At 43.6% G+C, this 19,891-nt stretch overlaps 1 protein-coding gene across 1 annotated transcript in view; it reads right to left on the bottom strand.

The window, feature by feature from the left end:
• Window positions 1–19,891, bottom strand: part of LOC104299612 (zinc finger RNA-binding protein-like) — a 135,818-nt gene that overhangs the window by 17,228 nt on the left and 98,699 nt on the right. Inside the window, exons 12-15 of the mRNA XM_054177720.1 lie at window positions 18,848–19,010; window positions 14,877–15,082; window positions 14,497–14,647; window positions 11,608–11,749 (exon numbers count right to left, since the gene is read on the bottom strand). Coding sequence (XP_054033695.1) covers window positions 11,608–11,749; window positions 14,497–14,647; window positions 14,877–15,082; window positions 18,848–19,010 — 662 coding nt within the window. The remainder of the gene's footprint in view (window positions 1–11,607; window positions 11,750–14,496; window positions 14,648–14,876; window positions 15,083–18,847; window positions 19,011–19,891) is intronic.

Consider the following 19,891-nt stretch of genomic DNA (forward strand, 5'->3'; position numbering starts at 1 on the left):
AATTGGCCAACCGTAAGAGGAGCTCCACCATAATTTCTTGCTACAATTCTGCTTGCCAGAATGTTTGCATAATTAGAAGGAGCAAGCTTGATGAGCTTTTTAGCAAGACCATTTCCTACAGGAACATCATCAGGATTCAGAGATTCATGTTCACCATAGAGTACCTCTCTAACAGCAAATTCTCTCAGACGCTTGATTCCCTCATCTATGGTAGTCCAGGGCTTAGGATTCCATGGAAGATCATCTCGGGAAGGGTATCTCATGAGAACCGCCATCAGAAGGCGTATCCACAGATTAACCTTACCGAGAGCCTTGCCTAGATGTCTATCTATTCCATTATCCTTTGAGAGAGTTCCTAGCTGGGCTGCTGACTTGTCTCCAACCATTAGAGCTGGAGCACCTGTATCATAGCATCTACCAAGCCAAGCGAGAACTGGCTCCTTATCTGCTCTGAGATAGTCTTTTCTCACATTTCTAAGCTCCTCACGTGGTGAAGAGCAGTCGGTTATGTCATCTTGTTCTTGCTCCTCTGCCTCCTGTTCCTCAACTTGTGGTCCAAACAACCTTTCTGTCACTCTCTCAAGGATCCCTTTAAGCTGAGAGGCACCACCACTAGCTGCTGTCCTACCAAGAGATGCATCTCGATCCTCTGATGATCTCAATAACTCAGCTATATTTTTAAGACAGATTTTCTCTTCCTCCCCAGCAGAAGAACCTTGCTGTGCATCCCCGTCAGCTCCTGAATCAGCTTTAGTCTTACCCTTCCTTGTTGTTAAAACTGCTACTTGCTTTACTGGAGCTGTGTTTGGGTTTCCAGCTGCCTTATTATCAGAAGCTGATAAGCTTTGAGACAGATTAGTTGCTTTGGAGGACGCTTCCGCTCCTGCCATGGAAGAAGGAGGAAATGACTTTGCCTCGTTAATGGTGGCTGCCTGGGACACAGGAGCCGCCATGTTTGGGGCTACTGTAGCCCCTGGCTGCTTGCCAGAATCATCACCATTGCTATTCAGAGCTGCCTTGCCGATTGACTTTTTAGCTTTATCTTTAACTGACACAGATTCTCCATTATCATCCTCACTGGATGTTCCTGAAACAGAGCTAGGGTGGCGTTTTCGTCTCTTTGTCCTCCGTCTAATAACAAAACATGCCTTATAAACTTTTCTCTCCCGGTACAGTGTCACTAGCAAATACACATTACTTATCACCAGCAGCAGGACTACACACATCAAGAAAATCAGCTTTGGATCCCAGCCATCACTTAAAATTACCCTTTCACCGAGCGGAATCTTAAACTCTTTTATCTCAATAGGGAGTGTGCTAGATGTAACATTCCTGTACTTTTTAACATAAAAGAATTCCAGGCACTGATCATACAGAAGCCGAATCTTGTACTTAAACCACAAATATAATTTTTGCATTATATATTTACCTATCTTATCGATAATCATACCCAGGCAATACTTGTAGATCAATACACCAAAGACCGAGAAGAACAGACGCTCAAAAAGCCAAAACACCTTCATGTTTGCTCGTTCGACTTAAGCAAGCAATAAATCAAACTAATTTGTCAGCAAGCCCCGAGTTGGGCAGCCAATAATTGTGGTAGGTTGAGAGAGGGCTTAGCTCTCCCTCCTCCACAGAGTAAGAAACCACAGCTAACTCAGTCGAAGAGCAAAAGCTATATATTTACAAGCATATATGGAAAGCAGGTTATATATAACACAATATATACAGGTATTTACAATATATACACAGAAATACACAGCAAAGACAAATAACACAACAAAAATCCCTCCCTCAGGGAGGGATCCCCTCTTTGGAACCCCCTCTCTCCCCCCCTTACCTCCCTTTTTCCCCAAAAAGGGGTTAGAGAGAGAGAAAGGCAAGTTACTAAGGAAAAGAGTTGTTAGCAAGCTTCAAAAGCCCATGCAGGATTAGTGTTTGCTTATCTGAAGGCCAAGTCCAGCAGTTCGCAGAAGAAGCAGGCAGGGAGAACAGGCTGAAACACCAAACTCCCCCAACTCCCAAACCGAACTGAACTGAGGAAAAAAAATTTTCCAACCGCTTCACAATCTAAAGCTGAATTTTTGTTTATCAACCAATGAAATTCGTTTAGAATATCAGAATGTTTTGGTTCTAGTACCAAAAACATTAGCCAGTGTGTTCCAGCAGTGTTTGTTCTTAAAGGCACAGCCTCAAACGACCACAGTCCATATATATTTGTTCTGATCCTTTGTGGCTTTTTGTCAATCAGGGTGACTTCTATTGCTGTTGCCAGGTCCAATACGAGGCTGCCGGCAGTTGCTGGTCTGAGACCTGATCGCTGTTGAGGCCGGTTACTATTTGTGTCATCATGCGGTGACCTCTCGCGTTCTGTGTCACGTTTCCCGAATCACGGCAAGCAGCAGCATTGTGCGTGTTAGATTTGCATTTCTGGCACCATACATTCTGGGCCCGACAATTTCTGCGCATATGTCCTGTATTTCCACAGTGATAACATTGCAGCCTGCTTGCTGGCGGATCATTGGACCGTTGCTGCCTTCTTTGAGATGTACGCAAAGGCACTAAAGCAGCCATTACTTGCTGATTCGACTGCGCTACCCCTTTCGCTTGTTCCTCTAATCCTACCTTTAGATCTTTTACTGCCTCTACTAACATTGCCACAGGACCATCTGGAAGATTCAGTGCCTTTTCCAACAATTCTGCTACTTCCCAGGCAGGTCCTAGTGTACTAATCACTTGCCTTGTCTGCACATTACCATTCTGAATTAAACACTGTTTCAAAATTGGCTCATGAATATGATCCCCAACCTGTGCTGCCTTTAATGTGGTCACTAGCCTGTCAACAAAGCTTTCTACAGGTTCGTTTTTTCCTTGCTTAATTGACATATAATGAGGAGACTGATTATTATCCCTAATTTTCTCCAAAGCCATTTTTGCAATGGTTACTGATGCTTATAATCTAACCAGAGCAATACGAGCTTGCAATTCCATTTGTTCATACCTGCCCTGTCCCAATAATTCATCCAGAGTTTTTGTACCTTTGTTATATTTTGTATGTTTAAACTTTTTCTTTGCACTTGTTACCTTTTTTGTTTACCATTTTAAAATTTCTTGTTCTCTGCATTCGTTACCTTTTTTTTTTCCCACCCTTTTTTTGTATTTTTTGTATTTTTTGTAGTCTATGTCTAAGAAGGAAATCTAAAGACGTTACGTTAGCTAAAGAATACCGTTGAAAATTAATACCTATTCACTACAAACCTTAACATTATTACAATATTACATGGAGCTCCTTTGAAATGCCTTGAAATGCCTCGAAATAAGGAGAGCGCTACCTCTTGTTCCATATTCACCAACGTCCGCGAACTTCACTGCCGCGATCCATTACCCGCCGGTGTCCGCTGCTCCTTTCCTCAGGCCCGCCGATGCCGGCTCGCCCGAGTTTGCCGTCGGCCTGCCGACTCTGCCCCTTGCTCCTCTTCCCCATTTGGTTGTAATTTTTGCCATGCCTGAATAGCAGCTTTTTGTTCTGCAGCATGCTGATCGAGTGTTACCATAACCGCTCTCCATGGCTTACTATTCTTTTTAGCAACCTTATCATCATCTATACTTTTTATCCATAAATCTTGTCCTAATTCCTTCCACAGTGTTCTATCAAAAACATTGTTGGGATCTTTAAGATATCCCAACTTCTCAGCATATTCTAACAAAGGCTCTAATTCTTTCTTTAAATCAATGCCTTTAATATTTCGCTTTTCTAAAAAGCACTTAAATAATACGCTGCCTGCCTGCCCATATTAGCGTTAGTACCTGTGCGCACAGTCTCTATATCAGCAGTTCCAGGTCTACAGCGTCTTCGGCTCCCAGGCTGTCCTCCTTCTCTTTGTCCGAGTGATCAGCCTCCGGTACTGCTATCCTGGGCCGGCTTCTTGCCTCCACGCTCATGAACGTACACCTAGTCGTCGAGGAACTTCTTCAGACTTCTCTGTGAGTCTATGACCCTCTCTGTGGGGTCGAACCCTCTCTGTGGGGTCCCTGTTCGGGTGCCACTTGTCACAAGAAGGGGTCGCCAATGATCAATATGATCCACGAAATCCAACTTTATTGAGCATCAGACACTTCTTATATATAGTAGCCTAGCTGCCGGCCCCCACCTTCTGCGGTTAAACATCCTGCTTTCCCATCCTGATGAGATAATCACAAGAATTCTGTTTTACATTCTTCTTTACTTGTTATCGCCTGTAAGGGCGCAGTGACCTTGCTTTGGTGTCCTGTTATCCTTTGCAGGCAGCTGCAAGCACAGCTACAAGGTCACGGCGGCCTGGCTGCATCAACACACTAGCTTACTGTGAGCAGTAAACAACAAGATGGAGTCTGGCCTACATACTCTGTTCAAACCGTTGTTCCATAGAACCATGTCTTTGCAAGCCATTCCTCAACATGCTTTACTTAAGATTCATCAGGAAAAAGCAAGGAATACTTTAAAACACAACAGGGAATGCCTGAAATATACATAAAACATAGTAGATGTTATATATTTAAATATTCAGAACAGGATTAATTAAATTACCAAGATGATTGCTTTGTTACCAAAAAGGACAAGATCACAAAGCCCTCTTGTGAGTGGTTCAGCCAATGAAAGTGGAACCACTGAACAATAAGAAATTGTATCTTTTGAGTTATTCAAAATTTATAGGGATATAATACAATGATCAGCTTTAGATGTTCTTTGGTTTAGTAGTTATGAAAATGTCTATTGTGACTAGTGACCAAGTATATTGGTTGTTTAGCTCATGATATAACAGATAAGATGAAAGATAAAGCCCTCATTTCATTACTGTATGGAACAACATAGTTTGCTCCAGCAAGATATAAATTTAGGCAAGTCAAAGAACAAATTTTGGTGTGTGAGCGTGGGGTTTTTTTCAGTCTCATGGAACATGCCATCGAGCACCAAGTAGAAACTTCTAGAGATGATGCAGAGACACAACTTCAAAACCACCTAGTTATACACAAATGTAAAATAAATAGTAGGATACTTTACAGACACATAAAAAGCCATGAAGAACATGGTGCCACAACTTTGCAATACAATCATTAAATTTAATTTGAAGAACTACATTTGTGGTAGTTGAGAGAGGGCCTAGCTCTCTCCCCGCCACAGAGTAAACCCAGCTAACCCAGTTGGAGGAGCAAAGCTATATATTTACAAGCATATATGGAAAGCAGGTTATATATAACACAATATATACAGGTATTTACAATATATACACAGAAATATACAGCAAAGAGAAATAACACAACAAAAATCCCTCCCCCAGGAGGCATCCCCTCCCTGCAAACCCCTCTCTCCCCCCCCACCTCCCTTTTTTCCCCAAAAAGGGGTTAGAGAGAAAGAAAGGCAAGTTATTAAGGGAAAAGAGTCGTTAGTAAGCTTCAAAAGCCCATGCAGGATTAGTTTTTGCTTATCTGAAGGCCAACTCCAGCAGTTCGCAGAGAAGCAGGCAGGGAGAACAGGCTGAAACCCAAACTCCCCAACTCCCAAACCAAACTCCCCCAAAAGAATTCCAACTGCTCTACAATTTAAAGTTGCATTTTATCTATCCACCAATGAAATTCATTTAGAATATCAGAATGTTTTTGTTCTGGTACCGAAAACATTTAGCCAAAGTGTCCCAGCACTGTTTGTCTTAAAGGCACAGCCTCAAACGATCACAACATTGTAATTTGAGCTTTTATTTTTATATAGTATAGGCCCATTGCTCTGCGTAGGGCTTAAAGGGGGAGGATCTCAGAATAAGAATAAAGCTAAAAAGAGCATAGGATATCTTCTCATGCAGATATTCAAACTTATGGACCATAAGTTGAAAGAAGAAAAAATACACTAACAAGTCATTTGCAGAAGAAATTAAGACATGTCAAGTGGTATTTCATTTAAAACAAACCAAAAAACCCAACACAAAACCCCCAAATTCAGGCTCTGCCTAAGTGGGGATGACGAACATGTTTAAAGATTATGGGTAAGAATCAAGGAGCAGGCTACTATGAGTGACACTGTAGTGGGTGTTTACTACAGGCTACCTGATCAGGAAGAGGAAGTTGATGAGGTTTTCTACATAGAGATGAAAGTAGCCTCATGATCACATGCCCTGGTTCTCATGGGGGACTTAAACCACCCCAATATTTACTGGAAAGACAACACAGTGAGGCACAAACAGGCCAGGAGGTTCTTGCAGTGCATTGAGGATAACTTTTTGACACAGGTGGTGGAGGAGCCAACGTGGACAGACGTGCTGCTTGACCTAGTGCTAACAAACAATGAAAGACTAGTTGGGGATGTGAAGGCTGGGGTCAGCCTTGGCTGCAATGACCATGAGATGGTGGAGTTCAGGATCATGCAAGGAAGTAGCAGGATAAGTATGAATACAACCCTGCACTTCAGGAGAGCCAACTTTGACCTCTTCAGAGATGTTCTTGGAAGAATCCCATGGGTTCAGGCTCTAGAAGATAGGGGAACTGAATAGAGCTTGTTAATAATCAAGCACCACCTCCTCCTAGCTCATGATCTGTGCATCCCCATGAGTAAGAAATTGAGCAGGGGAGGCAAGACACCTGTATGGATGAGCAAGGAGCTTCTGGAAAAACTCAAATGGAAGAAGGAAGTCAACAGTATGTGGAAAAAGGAACTGGCCACTAGGGAAGAATATAGGAATATTGCCAGAGTATGTAGGGTTTAAGCAAGGGAAGCTAAGGCCCTCCTGGAATTAAATTTGGCAAAGGGTGTGAAAGACAAGAAGGGCTTCATCACTTCCATCAGCAGGGAAAGGAACACCAGGCAAAACATGGGCCCACTGCTGAATGAGGTGGGTGACCTAGTGACAGGATACAGAGAAGATGAAGTTCCTGAATGATGCCTTTGCTTCAGTCTTCACTGCTAAGGCTGGTCCTCAGTCCCTGGAGGGAAGAAAGAAAGTCTGGAGGAAGGAAGGCTCTCCCTTAGTCAAGGAGGACTGGGTTAGAGGTCACCTAGACAAGCTGGACACCCACACATCCATGGGTCCTGATGGGATGCACCCACAAGTGCTGAAGGAGCTGGCTCTCCATCATTTCTGAAAGGTCCTGGAGAACAGGGGAGATGTCTGGAGGAAAGCCAATGCCACTCCAGTCTTCAAAAAGGGAAAGAAGGATGACTACAGGAAACTAGAGGCCAGTCAGCCTCACCTCTATCCCTGGAAAGGTGATAGAACAACTCATTCTGGAGGTCATCTCTAAGCATGTGGAGAAAAAAAAGATTATCAGAAGTAGCCAGCATGAATTCACCAAGGAGAAATCATGCGTGACCAATCCGATAACTTTCTATGATGGTGTGACCAGCTGGGTAGATGAGGGGAGAGCCTTGACTTCTGCAAGGCTTTTGACACTGTCCCCCATAAGGTCCTCATAGGCAAGATTAGGAAGTGTGGACAGTGAAGTGGATTGAGAACTGGCTGAAGGACAGAGTTCAGAGGGTTGTGATCAGCAGTGCAGTCTAGTTGGAAGCCTGTGACCAGTGGTGTTCCCCAGGAGTCAGTACTAGGTCCAGTCTTGTTTGACACACTTGTCAACAACCTGGATGAAGGGACAATGGACCCTCAGCCAATTTGTTGATGACACAAAACTGGGAGGAGTAGCTGACACCCCATCAGCTAGGCTGCCATTTGCAAGACCTGGACAGGCTGTAAAGTTGGACAGTTCAACAAGGGCAAGTGTAGAGTCCTGCACCTAGGGAGGAATAACCTGCACCAGTACAGGTTAAGGGTTGACCTGCTGGAAAGCAGCTTCACAGAAAAGGACCTGGGAGTGCTGGTGGACAATTTAACCATGAGATGGGCTCTTGTGGCCAAGAAAGCAAATGTTATCCTGGGATGGATCAAGAAAAGTGTGACCAGCAGGTCAAGGGAGGTTATCCCTCTAATGAGGCTGCACCTGGAGTATTGTGTCCAGTTCTGGATTTCCCAGTTCAAGAGGGATGGGGAACTAGTGGAAAGAATCCAGTAGAAGGATATGAAGATGAGGAGGGGACTGAAGCATCTGTTTTATGAGGAGAGACTGAGAGACCTGGGGTTGTTTAGCCTAGAGAAGACTGAGAGGGCATCTTCTTGATACTTAGAAAAAGCTGAAAGGTGGGGGGCAAGAGGATGGGACCAGTCTCTTTTCAGTGGCGGCCTGTGATAGGAAAAGGGGCAATGGTCACAAATGGGAACCCAGGAGGTTCCATCAGAACAGGAGGAAAAATTCTTTGCTGTGAGGTGGCTGGAGCCCTGGAACAGGCTGCCCAGAGAAGTTGTGGAGTCTCTTTCTCTGGAGACTTTCAAAACCTACCTGGATGAACTCCTGTGCAACCTTCCAGTCCCTACCATTTTGTGATTCTGTGAAACCTACATAATAGGGTGCCAAGGTAAGATAATTGATGAAACAAGTACAACTTGGATATGAAAGACAAAGTGTATATTTAGAGAAAACTCACAGCAGATAAGAGGCAAAGTAAGGTTGAGAAGGTAAAAAAAAAAGAACTATGAGTCTATTTGGTTGAGTAGCCTAATCAGTCAACTTATTCCATTCTTCTAAAACTGATATGGAATTAAATGATGCTGTGCAAACTTTCATCTCAATGGAAAAACATCAATTTGGAAAATAATTTTACTAAAAAGAATTACAGAAGACACTTTTACTCAGTGCTGGAAATGTTGATCTAAAATATACTCCTAACAGGTATCATAGGAGTACCCTTGAAACTTAAAAAGACTGTCAGAAGTTTCAAGGCACCTATTCCACTGAATACATTGATTGAAAAAAAAAACCACATCAAGGAAATTCTTGTAATATTTAATCTGTGGATTTTTGCATATATTTCACATTTCAGGATTAACCCCTTAAAGTCTATTTAAATTCAGATGCCTAACCTACCACCCTGTTAAGCTAAGACAAAAAAGTCTGAATTCATTTACAAAATACAAGCAAGAATTTTTACTCTGTATAATGCAATTTATTACTAGTCTAAATATAAGGGGTTAATCATTAGTTAGACATGTGTCCACACTACCTCTTCATTGTAAGTTAATGGGTATATGAATTTTGGCAAGTTTTATTATGTGAAATACATTTTGCCCAGTCAACTATTTCAAGACTAGTGTGAACACTGCTTAAGTCTAGGAGAGGGACAAAGACAAAAAAACCCCAAACCACACACAAAGTAACAGTAGGTGCTAGGACTATGCATCCAAAACCATTCCTTTTTAAAGCATGGCAGGTGTGACATTGAGCTTTAGAAAACCTTGGTCAAAAATCCTTCCAATATCTTGGCAGCAACCCCTGACAGGAATCAAGTTCCTCTGCTAGTAGTCTTTGGATTGGGGTTGTTAGCTAAGGATAAAAAAACAAACAAAAAAAGAAGATGCACACATATGTGTTTATAAGCATGTACACTGCTTGCTGAAGGAAAGATTCCACAGCAGGGGTTAGAGCAGTTTGATTATAACAGATTTGGTAAACTGTCAAATGCACTATACTGTAAGGAACAGTAGCTATGCAGTTAACAATTCTGTTTCACACTGTATTTTTTTTAAGCCTTTTATCATGTAATGGGATCATTACACATCAAACATGATTCTACTCCACATGCAAGTCTCAGTCTTGTCTTTACTCAAACTGGTTCCTTATCACCTGAACTAGCTCTCCGAGCAGGCTAAAAACAAAAGAAAATAATGAAAATTTTAAACCATTCTAAGACACAGAGCATGAAAAGCTGCATGAAATGAAAAACCCACAAATGCATACTATTGCTCTGAAGCAAATAAGCAGCAGTCTTCATAATAAGGCTTTCTTTGCTGCACTAATTTGCAACATAGTCCTTCTATTTGCTGTTTCAAAAGTGAACTTTTCTAAACATCCATTTTATACTGCTCAGTGTCTTGAAAAGAAATCTAACTTGATTTTGCTTGCCTAGAGGCAGTACTGCATTCAGCAGTGAATAAACTTGCAATGATAATTTAAATTCAAGTGTGGGTCAGACAAAAATACAGATTTGTTTCCTTTAGGTAACATAAATTAAGGGATTCATTGTAGTAATTTGAAATGTATTTTCTTTTTAGTCTACATTATAGAATTTCAGGTCAGAAAATTTAAAATGAGTATTGTGGTGGGAAGCAATATTTTACTTTTGTACACTACATTAAAAATCAAACACTGTGTTTAAGGTTAATTTAATTTAATAGTTAACATAATTTAATAATTATTTTAAGTTAAAGTATCCTTTACAAACTTAAATAATATGGGAAGTCTGATTAAGTAGATTCAGTAGTTATGCTACACTTAGACTGTCAAAATACAAGGAGAATTGGTTGGGTGTGACAGCACATGTACAAATCCTTTATAGCTAAGAATAATACACACAGCTGAAAAATCATGTACAAAGCACTCAGAAAGACTCTTCAGAAGTCATCCAAACTAGAGAACGTATCTTGAAATTTTTCTTTCTGATTATGTAGGATGACTTTGTTAACACAGTTTGCTTACAATGAGCTAGTCATAGCTATAGAATATTTACTAATGCAATATAAAAATCTCAAGTATTTTAGAAAACATGTAATGATGAGCTGAAATAAAGAAGCCAGAACATGTATATATACACACATACATATTTTTCAACCTGCATTATGAGAAGTGTTAAAGATGTGTCATGTTTGCCATGATCTCTTTTGCCTATGAAAATACAGGATTAAAAGGAAACAAAAGTTAATTTTATCTGACCCATAAACAAAAAGAACCAATTTACTGCAGACTTTAATCACACTTGTTGGCTTAAAAGCTTTTGGAGCTTTGGAAGTGTTACAGAACATACCCTAAAGCAACACTGCTGGCACCAGAGAAACTGAAATTCAGAAACAATTTGATTTACAAGTTTTACTTTCTGCTTCAGCTCAACAACAAAGCCAATTCTTATTGTACTAGTCTGGATTTGTCAGTTGGATAGAACACTGATTGTAATACCAGGAGCCTAAATATACACCAAAAAAGCATTCTAGACCAAAAAGCAACCTCAGAAAGCTGGAAAAAATTAAATTACATTGTTCTTTCAAGTTAGAAGTATTATAAAAGTGCATTTTAAGTGGCACTGCTATTTGGAATGTATGAGTGATAGCAATACTGATCCAGTTGAAACCCAAAACCCTGTGATTTTTCTAAAACCATATAATCTTTCACTTAGGGCAAGACTGCTCTAGAAAGCTGGTTTATAGCCATTTGCTACAAAATATTTAGTTTTCCACAAAATTTTATAGTGGGGGGGAGGAACAACCAACACAAAAAAAGCCCAAATCAAGTTTCTACCTTTTCCAGAAAGCTGAGGTTGGACATAAAGTTAGAATTTTAAAAGGTTAAATAAACACATCATATAAGCATTTATTTTAACCAACTGTTCTCTACCAAGACTGGTTGTTGAAAAACAAGGTTTTGATCAAATACATTAGTTGTGCCAGCATGTTGCCTTCTAGGACTGACTTTAAGCAGAATAGATAAACATATAAATATTGGTGAGAAAGAGGTAACATCTTTTAACAACTTCCCAACCTCCATCCCTCATATTCTCTTCCCGAATGACTGGAGATGTCAGTGTGATGGTAACTTGCATTTTGGGCTCCACACATGAATTTAAAATTATTGCTGCTTCCGGGACTGCACACTTGATATTGTATTTCTCAGGACTTATTACCTGAAAATCAAAAAAACATAAGTTTATGTTAGCATGTGGTCAAGAAAAGTATTGGGAAGAAAATAGATTTCAACATAAGTCTCTCTAAGAGAAAGACAGAAATGCAAACTGGAAGGTCAAGTGACTTCTCCACAAAGCCAGACCAAGATGTGCAGTTTTAAAATTTTAAACAAGATGTTCTAGTGAGGCCTTTTCAATGAGGAATTAATTACACATACCACAGGTGCCAGTAGGTACATCTTTCTAAAGGCAAATGAGGTTGCGCCAGAGCACTGTAAGGCACGAAACCATAGAGCAAGGTACATACCCGCTCATCACCCACAACCCAAAAGCAGAGCCTTATTCCAAGCAAAGCGTAACTAACTTACCCTAAACACCCTATAAGAAATATGGTGGTACCAAAGATCGTGAAATGGCGGAGGTGGCCGTCTTCCATCTGGGCAGGTGTCCCCGCAGAACCAAATCTTGTCTTGTTGGATCGGAGAAATGGCAGCACCCACACCAGTAGCGATCTTCAGTTTTTTAAGGGTCCTGCGTCCCATGACGTCGGTCCAAGACATCACAGGAGGCTGGGTCTTGGGGACAAAGCCCCTTCCATATTTCACAATTGTGTTATGTAACTTCTCACCCTATTGCTCATGTGCACAGCCCACTCAGGGTGTCGTACGTCCCCTGCCCAGCAATAGCCTTCCTCATCTTCATCTTCCTCAGGTCCATCAGTGGTCAAACAAGGGCTTGAAGGTCTTTTGCGGTTAGCTCAGGATGTCAACACATTCAATAGATTCCTGTCCCCACTTAGTTTTATAAACAGAGGAACCCACAGATACATGTTATTTGTTACTCTTATCGTGCACCTGGGAGCTTCTGATCAAACACCAAGCATTCCCAGGCACCCAGGTATAAACACCAATTATTCCCAGGCAGCCCTGTGACAAGCATTCGATAATGATGGTGGGGAGGATTTCTTCAGTAGAGCGCACTCGAGCTAAAGATTTCATTCTGTACTTTCATTTCTTGTAGAAACATAGCAAATGATTTTTATTAATTCTGCTGAATGGGCTAAGACTGCATGCACTTTGGGGTTTTTGTTTTGTTGTGAGGTTTTGTTTGGTTTTAAGTGCCAAACTAAAACAAACAAACCAGCAGCCTGCAGCAGCAGGATTGCAAAAAGAAATGGATTTGGCTGTGGTAACTAAATTCATCCACCAGTAGCTGTATTGGAGATGCATGCAGCAGTTCACAGGCTACAACAGTGAGCAGGGCAGTGCAAAACTGCCTTTCAGCCTACACTGTGAACACTTCTCTGGGAAAGAGCTGGATATTTTGCTGGATGACTATTTGTACATCCAGGCAGGCACATGCAAGACATTTTCCCAGACATGCAAAACACCTCTGGTGTTTTTCTACTCCAAGGAATGTGGCATTTGTCTTGGAAGCAATCTTGCTCAATATCTTGTTTATGCTTTCACCATATATTTACTATCTGCTTGCAAAAGCTCTGTGGCTCTTTGTAATCTAGAATCCCTTTTCCTTTCCAAATGCTGCTTATTAGCTTTTAAATCTGGAAGTTTACTCTCTCTTGCACCCGGGACCTTGCTCTCCACTACTTCCCCAAGACTGCACAGGCCATCACAAGCTCATCAGAATGCCCTTTCTGTCACCAAACCTGCAGCTTTGTTTATTGAGATTCAGCCATTTGAGAGACCTAGATAGACTGAAGAAATGGGTTGAGAATTTCATGAGGTTCAACAAGACAAAGTGCAAGGTCCTGCAGCTAGGTCAGGGCAATCCTAGATATAAATCCAGGCTGGGGGATGATGAGATTGAGAGCAGCCCTGCAGAAAAGGACTTGGGGGTAGTGGTGGATGAGAAGCTAGACATGAGCCAACAATGTGCACTTGCAGCCCAGAAGGCCAATGGGATCCTGCACTGCATTGAAAGAAGTGTAGCCAGCAGATCGAGAGAGGTAATTCTGATGCTTTACTCTGCTCTAGTGAGACCGCACCTGAAGCTGTCCAGCTATGGGACCCCCAACACAAGAGAGACATGGAGCTGCTGGAGCGGGTCCAAAGGGGAGGCCATGAAGATGATCAGAGGCTAGAGCACTCCTCCTATGGGGCCAGGCTGAGAGAGTTGGGGCTGTTCAGCCTGGAAAAGAGAAGGCTCTGGGGAGACCTTAGAGCTGCATTTCAATATCTGAAAAGGACCTACAGGAAGGATAGGGAAGGACTGTTTAGAAGGGCTTATAGTGATAGGATGAGGGTCAATGGCTTGAAACAGGAGCATGGTAGGTTTAGGTTGGACATTAGAAGGAAGTTCTTTACAATGAGAGCAGTGAAATACTGGAACAGGTTGCCCAGGGATGCGGTTAAGGCCCCATCCTTAGAGACATTCAAGGTCATACTTGACTTAGCCCTGTGCAACCTGATCTAGTTGGAGGTGTCCCTGCTGACTGCAGGGGGGTTGGACAAGATGACCTTTGAGGGTCCCTTCCAACCTGATGCAATCTGTGAAATCTGTGAAACAACCAACCACTAGCATAAACACCTAGACACTTGCACAGACACAATACACAGAAAGCAAATCATGAAGCATAGTCCCTGAATTCAGACAGAAACACTCGAAACTAAAACTGAGCCTGAGCTATGAAATGTAGCACAGTCAGCTCTGTAGACATTTGACTTGAGGACAGATTTTTACAGTATCTTTACAAAAAAATCAAATCCAAACATCTAAATACTACTTACTGCAAGTTGTTTGGGAAGACTTTCAGCAATACGACTGAGTAACATCTTTGAAGGCTTCTCAGTGCATAACAAGACAAGACTGACGTTTCGGTCTCCACGGAGTAGCAAACCTTTAGCCAAAACACCTACCCGTAAAACTCCTTTCAAAGCTCTGTGAATTATAGTTAAAAGTTGCATTTTAAATAATATAAAAATCATAAAACAAAATTAAATAAAATAAGAGTATTCCACATACTCTTGAGGCCATAGTGACATATGCAATATCAAAACCCAAAGAGAAAGGAATCCCTGGAACCACTGATAACAGTGCAAGGAAAAGCATAAAATACCTTCAGAAATAAGTGGTGAAATTCTTTAAAAATAACATGAAAAAAAAATACCTGTCTTTACTGCCATCTTTTTTGTCATCTTCCTCTTTGCTCTTGCTTTTTTCATGTTCAATCATATTGTCAGAAACAAGTTTCAAGGCACGCTCAGTAATAGAAACAATTTTTTGAACTGCTTGAAGTTCCTCCTCTGTTGGATATATAGCTGCATGCTTAGTCATCACATAGCGATCATCAGAGGAGTCAGGGCGGCGTAGAGGCTAAACAGATGAAAAAGTACATGTCTAAAATTTGGGTACACTTCCAAATTCGCAAATATGTGACCAAAATTCAAACATGTGGCTAAACAACAGAATATTCAAATCCCAAATGATTGAAATGTAACAAAATATGAACTGAACTGTCATAGTTTGGGCTGGGTGCCCTCTGCTACAGGGGTGTTTCCTGTGTCCAGCAGTCCATCCCAGTGGGTGGACTCAGGAAGTTAGGTATTTCTACCATAATCCCTTGCACCACTAGAAATTTTGCGGTGGGGTCTGGCACTTCCTCTTTCCTTCCCTCTCCGAGACTTGGTAACTGGGGGAGAGATCTCCCGGCCATGGGCCTGACTGGGCCCAAGGCCACAGGGGGATGGGCAGTCTCAGGCCTGGCCAGCTGAGACTAGCCCAGCAGAGGGAGGGGGAAGAAGGAGCCCTGGGGGTTTTGGATGCACCCTCAGGTGGGGATGGGATCTTTCTTTGTCACTGCGCTTTGGGTTTTCTGTAACATTCACCGCTTTCTATTTAAACTTTCATCACTTTTGCAATCCGTTTGCCTGAGTCGTTATTTCTGCCTGTGGTGGGGAGGGGGTCTGCCCCAACCCATTACATTTTGGCGCGCCAACGTGGGGCCAACTGCAGCTCGGATTGCAAAAGATGGAGAGTTTAAATTTAGTTCTGGGCGTCGGTTTGGGATTGAGAAGCTGGGGCTCAGGTGTTGTTGTCGGGGCGACTGTGTGAACTCCTGTGGACTGCAGAAGGATAGCTGGTGCGTGGCTGATGGCATGGAAGCCCCTCCTGTTGCTTGGGAACAGTGAGGGGTGGTTCTTTCTGTGACTTTCTGCCCAGGGTGGCTTAAGAGTGCTCGAGTAGCCTAAGAAGGCGAGACCTGCCTTCTCCTCGTTCCCTGCGGAGCGGCGGGGAGCGGAGGAGGGGCAGCGGCAAGCAGAGCGTGGTCGGCCCGCGGCCGCTGCGGGGGGCGGACACCCGCGGCGAGCGGGCAAGCGACTGCCGGAGGTGACTCGGACTCTGCATCGTGGCGACAGAGATGGCGGGGGCCGGGCCGGGCCGCGTTCAAGCGGCGGCGGCGGCACCGCCCGAGCCGGGCTGCGTTCAGGCGGCGGCGGCAGCTGTAAATCTTTCCCTGGTGTTTTCGGACGTGTTCCGAAAATGGCGCCGAGCACCTGGCTCCGCCTCCCTGATTCTTCAGCAGGCTGTGGCGCAGCTCCTCCCTCTGCCGGGGGTGGAGGTTGTGCAGCCGGATGCTGTCCTGCCTCGGTACGCGAGCGCCCAGCCGGGGGGTGCGGAGTGCCTCTGACATGCATCCGTGTAGCTTTGGTCCGCGTGAAAGCGGTTGGCTGCGGCACCCTGGATGGATTGAAAAAGGCAGTCGTGGAGCCGGATTGTTCCGACTGGCCTGCCCCAGGGGTGGAGAATTTGCCGCTGAATAGGAGAGTAAAGGCTTGGCTGAGAAGTTGTGAGGTATTTCCAGGTGACCAGGATGTCCCAAGGAGTCCACAAGGAATTCACACTGCAGGAGAAGGACTGCGTCGCTGGGAGGTTCCATCACATGAGGAAGAACAACTGGAATGGACTGATGCTTGAGCCTGAATGAGAGACTGTTTGAGTGGACGCCCAGATGAAGATATGGACTCCGCCGGACATGTCATCAGAAGTTTTCTGATCTGATGATGTGTTTAGAGGCAGGGATTATGGTATGAAATAAGGGGTGGCTCCTGTCATAGTTTGGGCTGGGTGCCCTCTGCTACAGGGGTGTTTCCTGTGTCCAGCAGTCCATCCCAGTGGGTGGACTCAGGAAGTTAGGTATTTCTACTATAATCCCTTGCACCACTAGAAATTTTGCGGTGGGGTCTGGCACTTCCTCTTTCCTTCCCTCTCCGAGACTTGGTAACTGGGGGAGAGATCTCCCGGCCATGGGCCTGACTGGGCCCAAGGCCACAGGGGGATGGGCAGTCTCAGGCCTGGCCAGCTGAGACTAGCCCAGCAGAGGGAGGGGGAAGAAGGAGCCCTGGGGGTTTTGGATGCACCCTCAGGTGGGGATGGGATCTTTCTTTGTCACTGCGCTTTGGGTTTTCTGTAACATTCACCGCTTTCTATTTAAACTTTCATCACTTTTGCAATCCGTTTGCCTGAGTCGTTATTTCTGCCTGTGGTGGGGAGGGGGTCTGCCCCAACCCATTACATGAACTTACACTGGTCACAATCAATCATGTCTGAAAAAAAATGAAATGTATCAAAATAAATACATTATGAAGTTCCAAGATCAAAGTGGCCCTGGGCAGCCTGATCTAGTTGGAGGTGTCCCTGTTGACTGCAGGGGGGGTTGGACAAGATGATCTTTGAGGGTCCCTTCCAACCAAATGCAATCTGTGAATCTGTGAATAAAAGTACCTCACCAACATAAATATGTACTGTCATTCTGTTAGCTGGGAAATACTTGCAGACTGTTGCAAAATAATGTATCCATGATTGCTTTCATAGATTCACAGAAGAATTCAAATAGGCAGGGACCTCAGGAGGTCCTCTAGTTCAACTTCCGGTTCAAACCATTGTCAGTTATAAGACCATATAATGTTGCTCAGGACTTTACTCAATTTCTTCTTGAAAACTGGCAAAGATTGAAGGTGTGAGGGGGGGGGGAATAAAATTCCTATATTCAGTTCAAACCTCTTGTCACAGCTTAAGCTGATTGTATCTCGCCCCCTAATGATTGTAAAGAGCCTGGCTCCACTGTCTTTACAATGCACTGATATTAGAAGGCTATTACATCCCACTGAAGCTCTCTCTTCTCCAAGCTGAACAAGCTCAGATCCCTCAAGTCTCTCCTCAAAGGGCATGCACTCCAGGCACCTGACCATCCCAGTAGCCTCACACTGAACCTGCTATGGTTTATACAGTTAATCTTTCTTGTACTGGAAAACCCAAAATTGAATGTGGTATTGAAGTTTGGTCTAACAAAAGCTGATCACTTCCCTTTATCTACTGATTATGCTCCTGTTAATATCACTCGGGATGCTGTTGGCCTTCCTTACTGCCAGGGCACATGGTTGGCTCATGCTCAGCTTGCTATCTGCCAGGAACCCCAGGTGCCTTTCAGCAAGGCTGCTATCCATCCTGTCACTCCCCAGTCCCTTGGTGCAAGGGGTTATACCTTCCCAAGTGCAGCATTAGGCATCTGGCCTTGCAGAATGCTATAATGTTCCTTTTGGTCCATTCCTCCAGACTACCTAGGTCCCTCTGGATGGCAGCCCTGCCCTCAATGGTATCAACTGTTCTCCCCACCCTGAACTGATTGTTTTGTGTCAGCTGCAAACCTGATGAGTGTGCACTCGCTCCATCACATTTCAGATCATTGATAAGGTGCTAATAAGAAAAATCCCATGTGGTACTGCACTTCTTACTGACCTCCAGGTAGAGTATGACCCACCACTAATCATCATCCTCTGAGACTGACAATTCAACCACTTTTTACCCATACACAATAAAAAGTAGTACACAAATCCAGAGTGACTTATATTTCAGATGAAACAGTATTTGTCTTCAAGGCATCCTTTCATGAAATAAGTGGACTAATTTTGTAAAACAGGTCCATCTACACAGTTTCATTAGTATATAATTTTTTCTTCAGTTTTCCAAAGCCTTTAAGAAACACTGGGGACAACTGAAGTAGCACTGAATAATTTATAGTTCTTAACTGTGCCTCCTAGTAAGTATTCCTTTTTTTCCCCCTCAAATTAAGAAACTCACAGTGGGTCCTTGGGGCTGAGGTGGCATTCCTGGTCTAACTCCCACCAGACCTAGAGGTCCCGGAAGACCATGAGGATATCCTCCATCTGGTATTCTGCGACGGTCATCCCAGTGATGCTGTTCTTCCTCCATTCTCCTCCAGTACATGTCCTCTTCATATCGCCTGAAGTGCATTAAAGCTTTCTCTTTAAATAGCAGTTAATACCTCCAGCCATTCTAAATAAATTCTTGGATGTCCTCACTAACATTTTTGGTAGTCAAGAGCAAATACCAGTGAACTTCAGAGGGTAACTAAAATGAATGGCTATTTTGAAAATGGGCCTGAATTTATAGCAAATAATTCTAGTAAGTCTACATTCCTCAGAGGAATTGAACGCTAATAAACAATAATGAATAAAAATCCAGAGTGATAACTGTAGTGAAGGATGCTTATGGTCAGGATTGTGCCCCAAACATTTCTGGAACATACTCTTCTGAGTGTTAAACCTTTTTGTTTCCCGCTTCTTTCTGGGGGCAACAGGGGGGATCCTGGTGCCACTGAGTCCAGGTAAACAGCCTGGGCATAGCATATACTTACACCATATTTGGTAGGTGTTAGTCCATTGGTTAACCTTGTGTTAGCAACAGAATGCTCATTGGGCCAGTATTCACTGGGGCAAATGGTAAATAGGGGTCGTTTGGTAAATGAGCCCCCCCACATCGTGTTGGAGCCTGTGAGTGTGTGCGTGCCAGTGCTGCCGTAGTCCACCTTACCCAGGACTCAAGCCAGTGCCCCAAGAGACCTCACGCTCCTTTGCCACCGTCACCCAGCTGCGTGCGGTGCCGTGGACAGTATCCCGTGGGATCGACCACTGTGCGATCCATTGCCGCAGGAGGAACGCCAGCAGCCCGTGTGAACCAGCGTCGCTGACCTGCCACAGCCCCCCTCGAGCGGGAGACCTTTGTGTCCTGGGAGAAGCAGCAGCCACATGGTGCAGCCACGCGGCCAGCGCCATTTCCTGTCTCCGTCTTACGGCACATCCGTGCCACGTTTCTGGACTATAA

Source organism: Dryobates pubescens, chromosome W, assembly GCF_014839835.1.
Source record: "Dryobates pubescens isolate bDryPub1 chromosome W, bDryPub1.pri, whole genome shotgun sequence".
Classification (NCBI taxonomy): domain Eukaryota; kingdom Metazoa; phylum Chordata; class Aves; order Piciformes; family Picidae; genus Dryobates; species Dryobates pubescens.